Here is a 21,442-nt window from a genome sequence, read left to right on the forward strand (position 1 = left end):
CAGCGCGAAGTCCATATTTTTCAATATCTAGACGACTGGTTGATCGTCATCCGCTGCCCTGACAAAGCAAGTTCTGCCACTTCCCTCACCCTCGATGTCACGACACGCCTAGGGTTCCTCATCAATTACGACAAGTCGGCCCTTGATCCATCACAACGGCTGACCCACCTGAGGGCAGCTCTCAATCTTCTCAAAGGTGTTCCGACTTTGTCACCGGAACGCATCCTCAATCTGCAGCAATGCACCCTTTTGTTCCTGTGCTCCAAGGCTCTTCCGGTGCTGGTTTGGCTCCGCCTTCTCAGATTTATGGCCAGCCTCGTCGACTTCGTTCCTTGATGTCGACTGCGGATGCGGCCACTTCAACTACAGCTCCTTTTTCAGTATCACTCTAAGAGCAATCCTTGGTTCCTCTTCTACCAGATGTTCGCAACCACCTCCAGTGGTGGACCATCAGCGAGCACCTGTCAGCAGGTCGTCCTTTTGTTCCTCCAAAGCCAAACATCACGATGACAACGGGTGAATCGAGAGACCCACTAAGAGAGACCCACTATTGGGGGCCTCCCTTCCTCTGCTTTATGCATCTGGAATTTGGGACTCTTCCTCCTGCAACAAACACATCAACCTGCTGGAACTTCAGGCAGTATTCAACATCCTTCGTCACTTCCAGCAGCACTTAGTGGGTCTCTCAATTCGAATTCAGAGCGACAACTCCACAGTTGTAACGTACATAAACCACCGAGGCGGTACTCGCTCCCCTCCAGCTATGCGTCCTTACATGGCAGATCTTCATGTGGGTGATCGATCACGGGATCACTCTCTAGGCCGTTCACATATCAGGAATGTCCAACAACACAGCAGACACTCTCGCTCGAGGTGCTGTCCACTCTACAGAGTGGACTCTACATCCGAGTGTGGTCACCCAAATCTTCGCAGAGATCAAGCGCCCCCACGTTGACCTCTTCGCATCGGCCGACAATACCAATCTTCCAGCGTTTTGCTCAAAGTCTCCACACCTGCGAGCTTGGGCGATGGATGCTCTTTAGGTGAATTGGTCCGGCCCTCTGGCGTACACGTTTCCTCCAATATCCCTCATTCCCTCGACAACTGTGATTCCCGAGACTCACAAGGCTCCTGGTTTGTCGACCACTGATCCTTCCGCACAGGGAGGATATTGTTCGTCAACCCAGCTCAAGAATCCTCCGTCCAGCGCCGAACGATCTTCACTTGACGTGTTGGACATTGTCCAACGATCGTTCAGAGCATCAGGCCTTTCTGCAGACGCTGTGTCCATGGCGGCATGGGGCCAACGACTCTCCACACGCAAAATTTACAACAGCCGAATACGACATTTTGCTAGATGGTGTGACAACCATGATGTTTCTCCAACCGAAGCTTCTGGAAGCTCAGTTGCGGACTATTTCATGTATCTCTTTTATTCGGGCTCCAGACTGCTACTATCTGCAAGTACCGGTCGGCCTTGGCGGCTGTTCATTCGGGGTTCAACGATGGATCAACAATTTCTGATAACACTGCCATCCATTATCTACTTCGGGAAATGTTTGTTGAGCGTCCTCACGTCAAATGCCTTGTTCTTTCGTGGGACCTTGGCAACGTCTTGCGCATTCTTGCCAGTCCCCCCCTTTGAACCGCTGTCCGATGCATCTGATCTCCATCTTAGCATCAAGCTGGCATTCCTCCTGGTGGTCGTTACCTCCAGACGTGGCAGTAAACTGCATGCCCTGTCAACTGCTGAAGGTTATATACGCTGGGAGCCGCACAGAGTTTGTCTTATCCCAGCCATCAAATTCCTAACAAAAAAACAGACGCCTATCTTCCGGCCTCCAGACATTTTCGTCCCTGACATAACCTCTCTTTCGGCAGATAGCTCAGACAAGAAATGGTGTCCGGTTCGTACCCTCAAATGGTATCTCATGAGGACCAAGCATTGCCGTGAAGCTGGTTCCAGACTTTTCATCGCAACCACAAAACCCTTTCATCCAGCGACGAAGGCCACCATAGCTCATTGGACGGTCTCGGCCATCATCGGCACATGGGAAATTTGCATATGTAGGCTGGACAGGGGTAAGTATCACTAGGAGATCCGACCCACACTTATGTGGGGGAGGAATTCCACGTACACCAGGAATAAGGTCATGCAGTGACCCTTGACACATATAGACTGTATGCAAATCCCGCAATACTAAATTATTCATGGGTAGTGTACATGTATCATAACCCTGTCCTTGCTGGTGATGGCATTTCCTTCTTTTTTTGTAAGTAACACTCAAACTTTAACTTCAAACAATGAGAACTGTTTAACTTTAACTACTACTTAAGTAATGACTGTATCCATGGTTGAGAAATACAGTGGGTGTTTAACCAAAATCTATTTGGCAGTCAGCTATAGATTCAGTTTATCTGGACATTTGCATTTGCGTGAGGGGTAGCGGTGTTCAGCAATAATTTATGTGGACTACCCAGCAGAGTGTCTGAGGTTGATGGTGTTCCGCAAGGCAAGGTTGTTTTGCTAGGTGAGGTGAGTTCTGGCTTTGCGGGTGGCAGTGTGGGACTGTTCATTACTGGTGTCGCAATCTCTGGTATGGTATCATGGGCTTCACAAATGTTCAGATCTGGGGGTCTCCCTGTGTTGCAGTCCAGGAGTTGATCAACATGTCGGCTCCAGATCATGTTTGGGCCAACGTAAACTTCATAGGACAAGGGTCCAGTGCGAGCATGTACAACACCGGTTATCCATTTCTGCTTGCCTCGATACTCACGTACGGAGAGAGTCTGGCCAATGTGAAACTCACGGGCCACACTAGTAGATTTCCGTGATGATGCCTGGTCTATCTGCTTGTCGTTGACATGGTGGCAAATATTGGGTTTCAGGAAATCGTGAACGCAGGCTTTTCCCCATGAACAGCATTGCTGGGGACTGTCCTGTTTTGCAGGGCATTTCGGTATGGGAACAGAAAGTTAGCCAACTTGGCTGATGTAAATCTTTCTCCCCCTCCATCGATTTCAACACTCGTTTGACGGTTTTGAACAAATTTAGCGTTTGGTGAGGCCATTCGTGGATGGGTGATACAGGGCAGTCATGATGTGTTTTACCCCATTGCGCTTGAGAAATGCCTGGAACTCCTGCGATGTGAACTGTTTGCCATTATCGCTCACATGTTGCTGTGGCACACCATTCCATGCAAAAATACCACGTAGGATTTAAATTGTTTGGGCAGAGTCTGAAGATTTTGTACTCACAACTTCAGGCCACTTGTAATGTGTGTCTACTACCACCAGAAACATTTGACCAAGGAACGGCCCGGCATAATCGATGTGAATTCGTTGCCATGGGGTTGCTGGCCATTTCCATGTGTGTAGTGGTGCTGACTTAGGATTGTGTTGGACTTGCTGCCAACCAGCACAACCCTTGGCAAGCCGTTCTATGTTACTGTCAATGCCAGGCCACCATGCATACCCATGTGCTAGGGTTTTCATTTTTACAACCCTTAGGTTGCCCTCATGTAGCTTATTGAGAACCTGCTCACGTAGCTTTGATGGGATTACCACACGTAACCCCAACATGAGGCATCCATCGTGCAGTGAAAGTTCATTCCTGCATGCGTAGAAGGGATTGAGCTCTGTATCATGCGAATGTGGCCATCCCTTCATAGTATATTCACAAGCTTTTGCGAGCATGATTCTCAAACTGTCTCCTTGCATACTTGAACGCTTGTAACTGGCATTTTCTCAAGCTGCAATATGTGCGGAAGATCATCCGGGTCAGTGTGCTTAATTCCGACTTCGGGTACTGGCAGTCGTGAGAGTCCATCCACATTGCAGTACTTGGTAGTACGCTTGTACTCATTGTTATAGTCGTGGCTTGCAAGGAACATGGCATATCGCGCCAAACGTGATGCTGTTATCGTAGAAAGACTCTTAGTGGGATGAAATTTGGAAGTGAGCAGTTGATGATCAGTCACCAAGGTAAATTTCCTTCCCTGTAGATAGTTATTGAACTTCTTGACCCGCCATATGAGCGCATGTATCCTTGTCAATTTGTGAGTAATTTTGCTGTGCGGAGGAAAGTGTGCGGGAAGCATAGGCGATTGGTCGCTCTGTGTTTTCGGGCATTACATGGGACATGACTGTTCCCAATCCATATGGTGAGGCATCACAAGCTAACTTAAGTGGCAAGTCAGGATTGTAGTGCGTCAACACTTCATCAGATGTGATCAGTGCCTTGGCCATTTCAAATGCCATCATGCAATCTGCAGACCATGCCCGTTGGCGATTCTTCTCAAGCAACTGATTGAGCGGGTAACGTACAGTGGCCAAGTGTGGTAGAAACCGATGATAATAGTTCACGAGCCAGAGGAATGAGCAAAGCTGGCTGACATTAGTAGGCTGAGGGGCATTCTTCACTCCGTTTATTTTGTTTGTGTAGTCCTTGGGCATCGATTTCATGCCCGCAGAAGACTGTCATCTTCTTGAAGAACTCACATTTCAACTTATTGAGTCGTAGTCCATGGTTGCGCAGGACTTCGAGCACACTCTGCAAATTATGGAGATGCTCAACATCGTTCCAGCCGGTGATTATCATAACATCCAGGATGCACTGTACACCTGGAATTCCCTGGAGAATTTACTCACTTGTCCATTGCCAGATTGCAGGTGCTGATGCTACACCAAATGCAAGGCGGTTCATCCTAAAGAGTCCCTTGTGTGTATTCAAGGTAAGTAACATGCTTGACTCCTCATTCATTATCATGTTACACCAAATGTGAGGTAGTTCATCCTAAAGAGTCCCTTGTGTGTATTCAAGGTAAGTAACATGCTTGACTCCTCATTCATTATCATGTGAAGGTAAGCTTGCTTATTAGATCGAGCTTACTAAATCGCTGACCACCTGCTAGTGTCGCAAACACATCGTTGCTTTTGGGCAAGGGATAATGTTCAGTCTGCAAGTTAGCATTTACAGTCACTTTGAAGTTCCCACAGATTTTGTCCCTACCATTTTTCTTGAGCACCGGCACGATGGGTGTAGCCCATTCGCTAGTCTCAACAGGTGAGATAATGTTCTCACATTGAAGCTTAGCTACATGTAGTTCAGCTTCAACTTGAGGTGGAAGGGCATAAGGTACTTGTCTGGCCTTAAGGAACACTGGTTGAGTATTATCTTTAAGTGTCAGGTTACCTTTGATGTCCTTAACCCCTTCACACCGGGATTCCTTTGACCGTGACTGCTGGGCTGTGGTATGCCCAGTTTGCAAAGCTCTGTCCAGCAGCAGGCCCCATTGAACCAGCAGCTGCATGGTGAATAGACTGTATGTGTGGTATGCACTAATCCTCACACAAAGCCGCAGCTGTGGCCGTCTCCAGGTATGAAGGGGTTAAGCTTGCCAATCTCATCTTTGAAGAGCTTACTGTATTCCACATGTTCCTCAGGCGTTCAACTTGGCCTCAGTGTCAACATGGTGTTCCACAGACATTGCCAAAATATTCAGCCAGTTTAACTTGATGTAGGCGAGCCAGTCCCGCCCGAATAATGCTGCAGCATGTTCGAAAACATACAACTGTCTATGGTGGTGTTGTCCATTATACTCAATTTTCACATGCAACAACCCAACTGGTGTTAGGCGTGAGGTCAAAATACAAATGCTTTTGAAAGCGTTCAACGGTTTGTAAACGGTAAGCCCCACCGACGGTCAACGTCGAACAGACGAACGCTTCAGCGAGGCTGGCCAAACTGTTGTGGTCGAGTACACCGTTCACTCTGCAGCTTCCAGTAAACAATGGACAGCTCATCGCATTACTGCATATTAGACTTCTGCGGTCTAGTGGATGAGTCATAACAATAGCTCTTTACTTTGCAGCTTCGCAGCTCCGCAGGAGGATTTAGATCAGCAGACTGTTTTAACTTCCTGATAAAACATGTGTATTGAGTAGTTGTGTTGCTAATAAATTGTGAAATATCTGCGCTGCCGGTTTCCAGACCAGTCTGTTCAGGTCTCGATACCCTGTAATCTTGATATTTTGTCTCGGTCTCGTGAATCTAATACACACCTAACTGTATACCCGCAGAATCGAATATACTAACTCGAAATGGTATTTACCTGAATCATACATGACGTAGTGTTCTGTTCGCCAACATGTAGTTATAGATAAAACCTCTTTTTTTTGCCCGTGTGCACAAGCTGGGACTCGGCATTGCGCACTCACAGGTTTTCATGTTTAGGAATGAGGAAGACACGTACGCGAACTACGCGCTTTCTACTTCGCGACTGCACCTGCACGATTTAAGGATACATTTTTTTTTTAAGTCAATAGTACATGCGTGCCCGTTGCAATATGTTTTGATTCTTTTACGATTCTTTTGTACTCTTGGCTTCACAAAATTCATGTTGGAAAAACGGGTCAGGTTTTATACTAATCTCTGGTGTTTGACTTTACCTATTAAACTGTAATGCGCAGTAAATTAAAACAATAAACACAATTTAATCTAGTGCTGCGGGCGAACCGCCGAACCAAACTGTTTGGTTTGAATGTACGGCTTTAATAATGCATTTCATTGGTGGCACGCGGGAATACATAAAAAATACAAGAAAACTTAATAAAAAACAAACACAACGAAAAATGGATAACGAGTTGTATGGCGTGCTCCACACAGGTGTGAACATACTGAAACTTACAATGGCCCGCATCATGAGATGGTTGCAAAAAGCATGTGGTGAGAATCACTCAGAAATCAACCAAGAACACGCAACGTATGGCATTGTCACTGCATAGCATTTCTAAATTCTCACTACATCCAATTGTGCTCATGTGTATTCAGATTTATTATTTTATTTGCCAATCTCCGATAGCCGCGCCCTTACGTTCCATATTAGGGTAATGACGTTCCATATTAGGCCAATGGTGTCGTCAATGGGGTGCAAAACGAATTTTGGTTGGATGCTGATCACAGTTGGACTCGCACTCGATCCAAGGCATCCCCGGATGAAAATTTTGCCAAGCGATTCGCTTATGCTGTGCTTTAGCGCAGCGCACGAGGAGATTTTTGTTTGTGCGCTGAGATTTTTGTTCTAACTTTCCTTTCATTTGACAATGAAGGGTTTGATCGTAGTACGAATGCGTTATGATAGAATTTACCAGATCTCAAATAACAAAATGCTGTTATCGCTTCAAAAGAGGCTGATGGAAAATCGCGCCTTTGGTCACGTGCACGCCGTCCTTGGAAAGGTTCCTCCTCAGATTTGCAACAAAAGCCATTTTGGTAGTTGAATCTATTTCGCCAAAAATAACCAAAACACAATTCGCGCGATCTTGTATTCTGTTCTGAAGGAGGAAAGTCCTAATTGAGCATGCTGTTTTTTCTGTTTGCACATGTCTTAAAATCGTTTTGTTGAGTCAAGTGTGGTACAAACACAACCGCTCCTGGTCGGCAAAACATGGTCGGAACCTGTCACACCTCCGGCAGTAAGTTTATATGGAAAGTACTCGTTAACAAACTCTGGGGAAACAGTTTAGAAAAAAAAGTATTCAAATCAAAGTTACTTGTGGATGGGGAGAGATAGGAGATGCATACTTTTATACACAGAAATACTATAAAGGCTTTTGCCGTACGATTGTAGCGAGCCTTTCGATGCCTCAGTGTGCATTGTACATGTACAGAAGTATTGAAGCATTGTACATGATCAGAAGTTTGGCAAAAAATGTCCGAGCCCTGTCTGAACCGAACCGAACTTTGACACATACTTGCACCACTATTTGATGCGAAGTTTGATTTTTTTATAACCTTCAAGGAATATGGTACACGTGACTGAAGTTCAAAATAAATTCGTATTGTGTCTATGTGGATGTTTCCTTTCAGAGACGACAGATCAGGCGGTGTAAATGAATGTAGAAATGAATCTAGAATGTAGTTGATTTTGCATCTCTGTCGCAAGGTGTTAACCACTAATCCTTACGGCCAGCGAAGGAAGACTGACCGGGGCCAGTGAAGTTCTCCTTGAGTAGGATCTTTTGTTCACAACCATGGCTGTGTAAGCCACAAACTCCTTTGTTGTCAGGATTGCTCATGAAGCTAGACAGTCCAGGGCAGACGGTTCTTTTCAAACCGTTGAACTGTCCAATACCAAAAGACGAACGGAATGAAGGGGGATTAACACCAACCGTTGAACTGTTTCCAAACCGTCTGTATTTTGACCTCACACCTTACGTTTGGAGTTTCACAAGGATTGCATGTAGTTTCCAGTGGGGAAGTAGTCACTGATAATCCCCTTTGAGATGATTGACACAGCTGATCCAGTGTCCAGTTCCATTTGCAGTGGTACGCCATTAACGGAGGGTGTCATCCAGATGGTGCTGTCTTTGCTCTGATTCTCACTCTAAACTCCAAGTCGTCCAACATACACTGTGTCCTCATGGTCAGTCGTTTCAACTGACTTCAAGGGTTTTGATTTCTGTTTGCCCTTCCATTGTTTTGGAGGACCATGACTGGGTTTTTGGTCAGTTTTTGACCTACACGCTGGCTGAATGTGCCCCTTCTTGTTGCATTTGTGGCATGTAGCATCCTTAAAGTGTCCACTCTTTCCTTAGCAATAACATGTCGCCGAAGATGACTGTTGCCTTGCAGCAAATTTGTGGACAGTTGACTCTCATTCAACTTGTAAATTCAGTTGAAATTCAACAGTATCCATTGCAGCAGCTTCCATGGCTGTTACTAGTTCTACCACTTTCTGGAGCGTGCTCCACATATGTGGGCCAGTCTTCCACTGAATGGTCGTACGGATCGATCCTACAAGTAAGGGCGTTTGCGATTGCCATGATTCACTGAGAGAGTCACTCAATACATGTATGACAGTATTAAGTGTACACTACATGTATAATTTTTGGAATGTATATGTTCTTTGTGTAATTTATGCAAGGTTATGTACATGTACATTCATACATTGTTACATGGTTCTGACCCATTTCATTGTGCAAGTTGCCAGGAAGGCGTAACACTGTGTGGGCTTAGTATTTTCCCATTAGTGTAACCTGTGTTTTGGGTACGAATTTGCTGGCATGCAGTATTGCTAGAATAATAGAAGTAATATGGCAACAGGGTTGAGTTTTAATGACCAAGTTGGTGTCAGAGTTATAGCCGACGCGTTGAAACAGAACAGCTCCACAAGGGAGCGACCGATCAAGCTTGAGTGGTTCAAGGGAAGGCCAAAAAGGGTGGGGGACCCAACCTTGAAAAAAATGGCTACAGGAAGTAGATAAATATTGTTGGCAGGGTAATATCCCAGAGAAAAGGAAAGCTCAGGTGATAGTTGATCATCTGGCTGGTCCCACATGAGTAGAGGCTAAGAGTAGGGAAGATGTTAATTCTGAAAACATGCTGTAGGTTAAGCTGTTATACAACAAGTTTTGGGGAGGGGAGACCTTAATTGTCTTTAGAGGACGTTCTTTGAATGAGGTCATTTGGATTTGATGGATTTACCATGCCTTGATTAGGCTGTATGAAAGAATTTTGCATATAGCTCCCCAGGGTGAGAAGGAATCATTAGAAACTGAAAGATAAAATGCTCACCAATCAGTTTGTAGCTGGGACATTGGGTCAAAGTGTGTGCTTTGAACTGAAGTGACTGCAGCCGCGCTTGAATTATTCCAAGATTTCGAAGTTGCAGGTACTAGGGCTTAGCATAACCATGTAAGACTATGTACAGGCAAATTGTTCAGTTGAAGATGACGACACGGAAGGGTCATGCGATACAGGTTGCAAGGTTCACACATTTTCAGCTGGAGTGGAACATAAGTTGCAGCAGCAACAGACTCATGCTGTGAGATGCATGCGTGAAAGGCAAGATCAACTAAATAAGCAGCAGGAACAAATTACATTCTTAATGCAGTGCTTGCTGTGAACGCAGACAACAGAACAAACCTGTTAAAAGGGAAATTGTCATGTCCTGGGTCGGTCAGTGGTTTGCTTCAAATGTAAGAAACCGGGTCACAAGAAGTCTCAGTGCCATTGGAGGCAAAGCTCTGGCTCAGTGGACACACAACCAGGAAAAGGAGAACCGAGTAGTTAGGCCTAGGTGCCACTGAAGCACCTGATAGTTTATCAAAAGAAGGTTTAAACTAAAGCCCTCCACATTCGTTTGCCCGGTGGTAGAGGAGAGTCAAAGGGGCCCTTGCCATGTAATGCTCCTATTGGGGAGGCAGCTTTGCCTGGCTTGTCTGTGAATGAGTTACCAACAATGTTAGTGAGAGAAAGCCCTGGAGCTAAGGTCACATTGGCTGGAGTACCAGCCATGTGTATTCTAGATACAGGCACAGAAACCTCTCTAATGAGTGCAATGTTTTATCAGAAACATCTGGCAGACAAAAATGACGTGTTAAAAAACCACTGGGTACTTACCTTGAGGTGTTTGATGTTGGCGGAGTGGAGGTACCAATCGCTGGATATGTAGAGGTACCACTCACTGTTTTAACAAAGCTGTTGAGGCAAATTTTGTCGTGATAAAGGATTCTTGTGACGGTGGATTGCTAAGCCATAGGAACAGTTCGTTAATTTTGGCATGCAATATTCTTGAAATGTTGAAAGATGTTGTTGTGGCAACTCTGAGGCTTGGGATGTAACTCTCCAATGGGAAGGGTAAGGAAACCGTCCAGTTGTCACAGAAACGTAGTTCCAGTCCAGTTGCATTATGCATGGGCAGGCATGAAGTGACTGTTAAGGCTAGGCAAGCCGTGACTGGAAACTGTTATGTACGGGCACCTGTACATGTTGTCAGGAACAAAGTTGTTATTTTGGAACCAGATGGTCTGAGCTATTTTAGTGCAGCGAGTAAAGTGTATCATTCATGCGGTGTTACAAATGGGAAGACAATTGGCATTTTGTTCGCAAACAAAAGGAACAAAGTTGTTATTGTAGAACCAGATGGTCTGAGCTATTTTGGTGAAGCGAGTAAAGTGTATCATTCGTGCGGTGTTACATGTACAAATGGGAAGACAATTGCCATTTTGTTTGCAAACTTGGGAACTCAGTCAAGAGTGATACCACCCTATACCAAGTCAGTATCATTGCTTGAAGCATCAGTGTCTGCATTGAGCTGCACCAGACCCCAATTGGTTGTGTAGGTGTCTGTAAATCGTGTGTTAGTTGAAAACATGGGATGCGTAGACAAGAATTCGTCTAAGTTGAGTGACTTTGCAGATTTAGGAAGTGAGCTTAGATGGGAATAAATAGTGCTTACTCCCAGGGTTAATCACTTGCTGCCGGGTGGATTTTTCTTGAGCAAGACAAGATGCCGGGTCCTTTTCAAGATTCTCCATTTTCAAAATTCTTCAAAAATTTATCGTTTCATGCAATGGCCGTTTTTACCCACATGAAGAAATCTTTTGGCACTATTCTAAAGCTGACAGTTAACCTTCATTGACTTTTTAATATTTCAGCCAGGCCTACATTGTTGGAAAAAGAGCCCAGATTTTGCGGTGTTACTCAAGATTCTTTTGTTCCTGAAACCGGCAGAGTGCACTGCTGACCTCTTGTCAATAGGGGCCAGATTAGCGTACAGTAGTGCTGTGTGGCTCATCGCTGCGGTGGTGGAGAGCTTTTGTCCCCGATGGTAATCCGCTCGCTCTAAATGCCTCAAACCGTGGTATACTGTTTCAAAACAAGGCTGGATTATCTCCACTATTGAGAACGAAAAAATGGCGGTAATGCCCAGCAGTTCAGTCTTATGTGCTGAGCACGGTCTTTTGTTATAAGGCCCAACTCTTTTGTCCCAGTTCTGGGCTCCCCAGCTCTGCTTATAAAACCTATGTACCTGAAAACGGGTCGCCCAGCAGGAAGTGGTTAAGCCTTGAGTCTTGCAGTTTGGACCAGGATGAGAAAGAACAGGTTGCCCTACTTCTTCAAAAACATGACCAAGTCTTTTCAAAGAGCCAGTTTGATGTTGGTTACTATAACCGGATACCTTACAAAATAAACACAGTTGACAACCAAGTTGTCAATGAGCCCTACTGAAGAATCTCACCCCACTGAGTGCAAGAGGTAAAAACCTTTTTTCAAAATCTGCTTGATCAGGGTACCCTAAAGCCGAGCGAGAGTCCGTATATGAGCACGGTAGTGCTCATGAGGAAGCATGACAGAGGGTTACGGCTGTGCATTGACTATAGGAAATTAAATGTGAAGAGTATCAGGGATGCATTTCCCCTTCCTCGAATAGAGGAGTCACTTGAGGCTTTGCAGGGTGCTGAGTATTTCTTGGCTATTGATCTAGCCCATGGCAACCATCAGATTGCTATGGATCCCAGTTTGGTAGTGACAACAGCATTTTGCATACCGTTTTGGCTGTACAAATTTACACGAATGCCATTTGGATTGGCGAATGCGCCAGGAACATTCCAAAGGAAAATGGAGCAGTGCTTAGGTGACATGAGCTTGTCAGAGTTGCTAATATATCTGGATGATATATTGGCGTACTCTTCTAAGTTAAGTTAGAAGAACATTGCAGCGTCTAGACAAGGATTTCTCAAAGCTTTGGATTTGGCCTAGGACCTAGCCTAGGATCAAGGACAAAAAGTGTTTGTTTTGTAACGAGGTAATTAACCTCGGGCATGTCATCAATGCACAAAGAAAAGATAACATATTCATGACTGACCAGTGCCAAAGGGGCCAGAGGAATTGCACTCGCTTCTCGGGCTGACAAGTTATTATCGCCGTTTTTGTCAAGAGTTTTGCTACAATAGCTGCACCACTACATGCTCTACTCCCACCTGTCAAAAAGGGTAAGCTTTGAGCGGTTACTGAATTTACCTGGTACACCGATGCACATACTACGTTTGGGAAACTCAAGCAAGTGTTGGTACAGGCCCCAGTGTTAGCATATCTCGATTTTAGGAGACCCTTTGTTCTGGAATTGGATGCTTCCTTAAAGGGGCTTGGTGTGTTTGGCACCACATGACCTCAATGGAAGGCTACATCCTGTTGCCTATGCAAGTAGGGGTTTGCGTGGTGCAGAGTAAAAAACCTAGATTACAGTTCATTCAAGCTAGAACTGCTTGGTTTAAAATGGGCAGTTGTAGATACCATGTAAGTTTAGAGATTACTTGATTGGAACGTTCACAGTCTTAATATAGAATGCACTCCAGAGAAGGACGGACCCACACAGGCATGTCCACCCGGAGTTTTTCCATCATGGTCCTCAGAACAGATTGCAGCTTTGTAAAAATCAGATCCCTGCTTGAGTTTTGTTTGGGAATGCTGGGATCAGAGATGGCTACCAGGGGAAGTAATTCCCAGGGGCAAAAAAGATCCATCTGAATTGAAAAAGTGGTTGTGGCAGTGGTCATGTTTCATGGAATGAGAGGGTTTCTTGTGTCGAAGGTTGGAAGATCCTTTTCCAAGTGTCTGTCCATTCACTCCAGGGCCCTGGAGAGTTGACACGAAGGCTGGGGACACCCCCACTTGTTCGCTTCTGCGAAGGCACATTTTCTGGCCAAGAATGGTGGCAGATGTACGAGCTCAAATATGGAAATGAGAGCGCTGTGCTAAAGTAAAGGTGTCAGAACCTACGTCAAAGGTTCCCATGCATCACTTGTTAGCTTTCAGGCCATAGGAAGTTCTTATTTTTGTTTAAATTGACAGGGATTGTGGGGCGTATGAAGACATTCTTGTAATGACTGATGTGTAGACGAAGTATGTGCAGGCAGTTTCATGTCAGAACCAAAGTGCCCAAACTGTGCCAAATTATTCAGCGAAAGTGAACGCCAATGTTGGCCTGACTTCTTTTCAAATTTTTTATTCATGTACAATTCCACTCCTCATTGCACAACCAGCGTGGCTCCATACACTTTGATGTTTGGAGAGAGCTGTTAATTCTGTTAGACCAAATTTTGGGTGTTAGTGATAGTAACTGGGGATAAGACTGTGTGCCTGAGCAGTCTGAACTGCTCGAGCAGGCAGGGTCTTGGTAAAAGAACTCCTCAGAACAAAACCATGCACTATGATAAGGTTAATGCTGTACCCTTAGCTGTTGGTTCACAGGTATTGTTAAAAAGGTGCACTTTTAGGGGTCGCTACAAATTGAAAGATGCTCACGACAATGCATCATATGTTGTATAAACATGGAAAAATGAACATGACAACGTGTGTCACATCCATCAATTGGATGGTGGAGCCGAAAAGACAGTAAACTGCAAAAACTTCGGATTTAGGTAGTGCATGGCTCAGAGCTAGGCGATGAGTCTGAATTTGATGTGATTGTAACCAAGACCACACCGAGTGACTTGACGTTTGAGCAGGGTTTAGAGAATGATAAAGTAGCAGAGCCTTTATGGGCCTTAGAGATGAATCCTGCACTTCAACAAAGGAGGTCACAGAGACGAAATAAGGGGATTCACTACAACCCACACAGGCTGCCCCGCTCTGTTTTAAAGTAGCCTCCTTGGGGGATAGCATGTGGTTGCATGGGACTCGGATGTGCTCTTGGAAGAGATTTGGGGTATCCAGTCTTCCTTACGTGGCCATTTTGCTTCACTCTTCTTTGGGGACTGGTTTGGTAATGTTGGCTAGCCAATATGTTTACAAATGTACCTGTATAAATGTACAGGTACACAATAGCCTGTAAATAAGTGCTTCCAGTTATACTTTGTGTTGAAATGTTTTTCAAGTTTTATTTGAACTGAACATAAGTTGGAGAGGAAGAGGCATCCTTTAGCACCACAGTCACCAAACATGGGATTCTTGTTATTTGGTCACAGTTTTGTGAGGTGTTTATCTGGTAGGCGAAAAGCCACAGTAAATACAGATTTAGAGAGGGGAACACTGCCAATCTCTTGCCTTGGGGAGGGAGGCCTGACCCTTAATCGTATTAATGCCAATTGTTCTCGTCATTGCCAAACGATTGCCCAAGAAAGCCTTCCATTTTGATAATTAACCTAGGGACTAATGATTTATGTATTGTGGGTGTAACTCCAAGGTCTGTATGTGACTTGCTTTGTACCTTTGTGATTAAACCAAGTTTGGTATTAAACCTTGTGAAGTAGTGTTTCTACCAGTCTTACCACGTACAGAAAATATGAGGCAGGGTCAAGTGTCGGTTTCCAAATTTAACGAGAAGGCAGATGCCTTCAACCATGTCAGCAAACTGTTTGAGGTGGAAACTCTGAAGGAGGACCATTGGTGGGTCTGGCACCACCATGACCTAAAGTATCCAAGGTTTAATCTCTACAGGGTGCACTTGAATCCTCCAATTATAATATGATTTTGCGCACACCCTAGGGAGTTAGGGTTAATGGGGGATAAACAAGTATCAGAGAACCCTCAGACAACTTCTAAAATATTTTGAAAACAGGTTTTGGTAGATAACTATCTGCAATGTATTCTACTGAATCAGAAAGAGTGTTTCGAGTGTTAGGCTTTGTTGAACAAGTTGTTCACAGGTGCAATACAGAATTTAGCTTGTTAAAGCTGTGTTCTTAACAGTTTCAATTTGTATAAATCAAGATGATCTCCAGGAGTAGATCAATTAAGTAGGGGAGTTTGCGGGTCCAAACGATTTATTATTATTTTGCTTGATTTTTCACAAATTGGACCAATAGAGGGCATTCGTCTACTGACTGTTAAAGTCAACTGCTAAAAGGTAGCCAGCTGCATATGCAAATGAATCTAAAAATAGAGCTTGTATCCATGCAGCGGAGGGATGTGTCTGCAAATATTTAGATTTTGGGCTTGCGAAGATTAGTTGGAAAAAAAATTTTGACAAGGGGAGGAAGAAGAAGGTGGCTTGTAATCGCGTCTTGTCAACCCTAAGCCAAGCGGGCAAGGAAAGCATTGGTTGCCTCCCCCTTCCTGGCTGTGGGGATCATTATCAATGTGATTCCAATTAAATCCAAATGGCAATAAACCAGCAAATCTGAAGCTACTGCAGGGCCAAACTCGTGACGGTGAAAGCAAGTCGGCACATTAAGTCCAGTGGTTAAATACACGACTGGAGACTCAAAGAGACCTGGGTTTAATTCCCACACATGCCCACTGGAAGAGATCGCTGAAACAGCTACAATCTTGGACAAAATAGTTGGAACACCTCGTGGGAAGCATGGTGGAAAGATCCCCCCTCCCCCTTCAATGTTGCAGTCATTTATTGGACCAAGATCCACCCCCAGATTGTAGCTTAGTACCTGTCTTGTAATAAATATGCTTATCTGGTGTTTTCTTTGGAATGCTTTTATCTTGTTTGCAGCAACTGTCTTTGTTGTGAATCACAAGCATCAGCATGATTCAATTGAGGTATTCAGCTTCAATGAAAAGATGAAGTCACTACATTACCTGCGCACCTTCACAGATTCACGTATGACAAGGTAACGTTGGCTTCAGCAATTTTAGCAAAAACTGAAACAGCCTCTATCTACAGGGAGTCAGTTGGCATGTTAAAAGTATTGGTTTATTTTGATGATGTTTTAGATTGCAGATCAACTTAGAGGGATTTATCCTTTGTTTTCAAAGTTCATCTCAGGTCTTTACCCTCTCTTGTGCATGTTGGTCACCTGGAAGTAGAAATGTACCCATATTTGGGCAAGTACAATGTAGGGAGCATCATATTGGGTTGAAGAGGCACTTGTACATGTATATTTAGCTGTGACAGTTAACTTTTTTGCATGTGGTACAGGCATAATGTTTTCCAAGCTTGTCTTCATGTGCCTAAAAGTTCCATGTTACACAAATTAATGAAGATTTACAATATTTAACCCCTTATACTCATCAACATGTCCATTTGTTTCAAAATGTACTGCGTGTCTTTGTAATTGACGTTAGAAAATTCCCTGTCATGTCTGCTTGATAAATTGTGCACAATGGGTACTACTAGCACATATATACAAGTGCATGTATTGTATTGTAGCGAATGTGCGACTTAGTTTAGTTAAAAGATTGTAGCGTTGTGATTGGCTGCTTGCTGTCCGGCCGTGCCGTGTGCACGAGGTAGTGTGTGCGCGGGCAGTGCAGTGAAGAGAAGCCATAAGGTAAGCAGTCTTTGTTTTACTGAGTGCTAGTTGTGTATGGTTGACTTAGGATAGCTGCACGCGGTGTGTGTTTGTATGGTTGACTAGGAGACCACTATAGTTGCTGGCGGGAGATTTCATAGTTAATGGTTAGGCTTTCTGGAAGGGCTGAGTGTCACTGCTAGGTTACTGCCAGCAGGAAGTGTATATTCGGCCTAGTAGCATTCTTTGTCGGTGCGGGAAATAAGCTAATTTTTGTTGCATTTCACGTTGGTGTGTGGAATAGAGGTAGTAAGCCACACCTGGAGTAATGGTCGTTCTTTGTAGGGGCGACCTAGTCAACCACACGTGTAGTTAGGATAAGTGGTCCATTCTTTGCTGGTGCGTGGAACGAGATATTTCGCATGTGAAGTAGAGGCTTCACAGGTGTGTTGTGTCAATCAAAAATTGGTGAGCGTATACCGAGAGTCAATAGCGGTGTTGGTGTTCACTGCTCAGGTGAATAGTGGTGAACTTGGACCGACCCAGCTTTCTTGCGGTTACATTCTACATGTATGTGGTTGACTCGAGACACCCACAGCTGTAGTAAACCACACACGCACTTAAATAAACCACACATGCATTTAAATAGGCTCCACTACACGTTGTACATTAGCATCGTAGTAAACCACACAGTACATGCAATAAGGTGGTCAGCCTTGTGCAAGGGTTAGTCAACCACACATTGGGTTGTAGTCAACATTGCAGTTGTGCTACTCAACCATACGGCGAATTTAACAAGTCATTAAAGGGTTCCACTTGAGTCCACATTCATTATCATTTTACTGCTTTTGTTTTTGTTGTACAATGATACAATTATTGACAAGACAATAAACCAGTATTGTCTTTATGTTTCGAAACTAGGTGTCCAGTCGCATTCATGTTGGTGACCTATTTAGCAGGTTCAGCATTCAATTCCTGCGGCGGTACATTTCCACCAAAATGGGCCCGCATTCCTTTGCCTTGAGGCTGCTTTGTTAGTCTCTCGTCTGAGGAAGAAACGAGTTTCAGGAGATCTTGCCACAGTATGTACTTGTACTAGTGGATGTCTACTTGTACATGTGTATGTGACATGTGTGAAGCCTGGTTTCCATATCAACATAAGAGATGCAGAGAGTGATGCAAACTGCTATGCAGACATAGGGAAACATGTTAAAAGGAAGTATCGCAGATAAATGCAAACCAGCCCCAGATGGATCGGCAAAGTTGAGCCCAGTTCAACTTTGCCAGTTGTCTGCATTGAGTGGTTGACTAGGCCTATACAAACACACACGCTGGCATGACGGACAAACAATGATGTTTCTCTTGCTTAGTACCACTCATTTTGTCCATTTTCTCCTTATTACTAGCAGATGTAGCCCCAATCATCAACAAAATTGCTGACCATTAACAAATAACATCGAATTAGAGTATCAGTTTGGCTTCAAGTGGAAATATTGCCATCTAAGAAAGACATTCGGGGCAAAAATTTTCTGAGTTTTGGGTGCCATTTTGTTTAAATTTTTGGGTGGAATGGCTTCGCGTTGTGTCTCTTCCACAACTGTCTGCATTGCTGACCGTTTTTGTTTCAAACAACCATAGGGAAACTTGGCTTAATGCAGATGGTCCTCAAAACATAAAAAAAAAGTTAGACACAAACGAAAGAGACATCATTCTGCCCAAAAACGGCGACCGAAAATCAGTGATTTGTTTTCAGAAAATTCACTTTCAGATTGACTACACCTTGTCTTGATGCCAGATCTGTACTTCAGTTTCATGTATTTCGTTGATGGTCAGCTATGTAGTTGATCATAAGGTGTAATATTTGTGCATTAGGGTGAAAAAGGGCAAAAGGGTACCATCCGAGAGGGACATTGTTGCAAGCCAGTCATGCCAGTATGTGTGTTTGTATGAAGATACCAGGGCTAGTCAGACAGTTGACAAACTTGAACCTAGTCTTGGTCAATACCTTTTGTGCATCAAACGTTGTTACTTTATGATAGAGGGCACACCTCCCTTCGCGTTTGTGCTCTGAGTTCAGATGGGACCTCAGTTTGAACAGCTAGCTTACGGGTGCATGTTTTGGTAGTCTTGGTTCCACTATTTCTCTTTAATAGAGGGAGGTAAATTCATGATGAGCCATGCAGCTTTTTTCGCACAAAATCAAATCACATACAAGCAGCAAAAGAAATGCCAATTAAAGGAACTAAGGAAATATAACAAGTCGGTTACAAAATACAATTTAAAAAATACTAAAATCAATTACCTAAATTTATAAAATTTCTCGAAGAAATGCCATAATATCATAAATTACTGTGATGATTGAATAATGAATAGAAAAATTCAGTGGAGTGGCAGATACCGGGTACAATTATCTGGCAAAAAATGACAACATGAGAAATGTTATAGTTGTAAACATTACTGCATGCATGCATGCACCAGAATGAAAGGGAAAGAGCAAGGACAAGCTAACAGCTTTATAGGATTCAATTGAAAACCAGCCACATTTCACTGCATGGTGCTCTGTCAGTAATTTATTTTTTGTTTGTTAAATGCATTGGCAGTATGGACTTTGGTGTACTGCATACAAACTGAAAGCACATGCCTGCTTGATTTTCAGCTGTCACTCATTGTAATTAGTGCAGGGTCATTCCATGTCAAATTACCCATTCAGTTGTCAGGTTGGTGTAGTGGCTCTTTCCTCACCTTCCACCTGTGCAGGTTAGGATCCATTTCTCCAATTGGGATGGATTGGTGTGGGATGGGATGGGATGGGATGGGATGGTGTCGGGTGGGATGGGATGGGAAATTAGATATATGTTATGATGTGATATATGATATAATATATGAAACATGATACAAGACATGACGTGATGTGACCCGACCTTACCCAACCTGTCATGACAAAATGAGTGTTAAGTCACACTCCACTTTTTCCTATAATGATGGTCAAAGTCAAAAACAGAGGATGTCATTTCTTGGGTTTATCCTTTTTAACTTTTTAGCAGGATCAGGTATTTAAAAGAGGCATTTTCTTTCCCAAATTTGATGATGGCATTTTTTGTGGCCGGTCAATAATGCTGAAACATAGATGCAAAGCCGCTGGAATATCTCATTGTCACCTTATTTTTTACCTTAGGTGTTATGCGATTGAAAAGGTCTTTTTATACTAAATTAAAAAATGCTAATATCTCCATTTTCAAAAATTCCTTCTTTCAGCTCATTTTGAGTTGACAGGTCACATATGTATCACCCATTTTTGGTTTTGGGTTTTTTCTTTGGGGGGTAGTTTTTTGTTTTGGGGTGTTTGGGGATTTTTTGTTTTTGGTTTGTGGGTTTGCTTTTCATTTTTGGGGTTTTGGGTGTTTTAGTTTTAGTTTTTTTGTAAATTAAGATATAAATCCTACCCTTCCAATTTTGTTTATATCTGGTACTTGGGGTAAGTGTAACTGAAATTCTTTCTACGATGAAGAGCCCTCTGGTCACTCCTTTACCGGGGTACACTCCTTCAAGAGTGCATGGCATGCCCCTCCCATCCCCTAGCCCACCATGACAAATGCACCACATGCTGACCGTTAAACTGACACCAAAATATTTGCTGTTTTGCCAAGTTGTTTGTGTAAAACTGTAGGGCAAAGTCATTGATTGTTGTACTGTACTTAAGTTTATTAACTACTTCGTGCTGGGCGGCCTGTTTCCGAATCCATAGGCTTTATATGCAGAGCCGGGGAGCCTGGAACTGCGACAAAAGAGTTGGGCCTTATAACAAAAGACCGAGCTCAGCACAAAAGACTGAGCTGCTGGGCATTGCTGATATTTTATCGCTCTCAATAGTGGAGATAATCCAGCCTTGTTTTGCAACAGTATTCCACGGTTTGAGGCATTCTGAGTGAGCGGATTGCCACCGGGGACAAAAGCTCTCCACCTCCGCAGCGATGAGCCACACAGCACCGCTGCACGCTAGTCCGGCCCCTATCGAAAAGAGGTCAGCAGTGCACTGTGCCGGTTTCGGGAACAAAAGAATCTTACGTAATACCGTAAAATTTGGGCTCTTTTTCCAACACTGCAGGCCTGGCTGAAATATTCAGGAGTTAATGAAGTTTACCCGTCAGCTTTACAGTAGTACCCAAAGAGTCCTTCATTTTGGTATAAATTACAGTATAACTGTATTTATCCCAATACTGTTCGACTGTTCTAAAAACTGTAAAAGGGTAAAAATGTCAATGGATTATATTGTTTACCGTTGTTGTCTGCGAGGAAATACAAAATCGTAAAACAAATTAATGGGATGTACTGGGATTCTGAAATCTGGCCTTTCCCTGACACTTGGCTTTTCCTTGTAAAATAGAATACATTAAGCCAAGATCTCACCTCATGTTTTGTCTTTGCCCTTTTAAACATTTTTTAAAGTATTTTTGTGTTTTTGTTTTCC

General features: G+C 43.7%; 1 protein-coding gene across 11 annotated transcripts in view; it reads left to right on the top strand.

Moving 5' to 3' along the window:
- The window catches only part of LOC110988044 (serum paraoxonase/arylesterase 2-like), a 190,888-nt gene that overhangs the window by 123,499 nt on the left and 45,947 nt on the right, over positions 1–21,442 (top strand). For all 11 annotated transcript variants that reach the window (XM_087144534.1, XM_087144535.1, XM_022251254.2 and 8 more), the window contains one exon: positions 16,236–16,353. In XM_087144534.1, the coding sequence (XP_087000660.1) occupies positions 16,236–16,353 (118 nt within the window). The remainder of the gene's footprint in view (positions 1–16,235; positions 16,354–21,442) is intronic.

This window comes from Acanthaster planci, linkage group LG12 (assembly GCF_054643075.1).
Source record: "Acanthaster planci isolate LZ-2023a linkage group LG12, COTS_SCS, whole genome shotgun sequence".
NCBI classification, from domain to species: domain Eukaryota; kingdom Metazoa; phylum Echinodermata; class Asteroidea; order Valvatida; family Acanthasteridae; genus Acanthaster; species Acanthaster planci.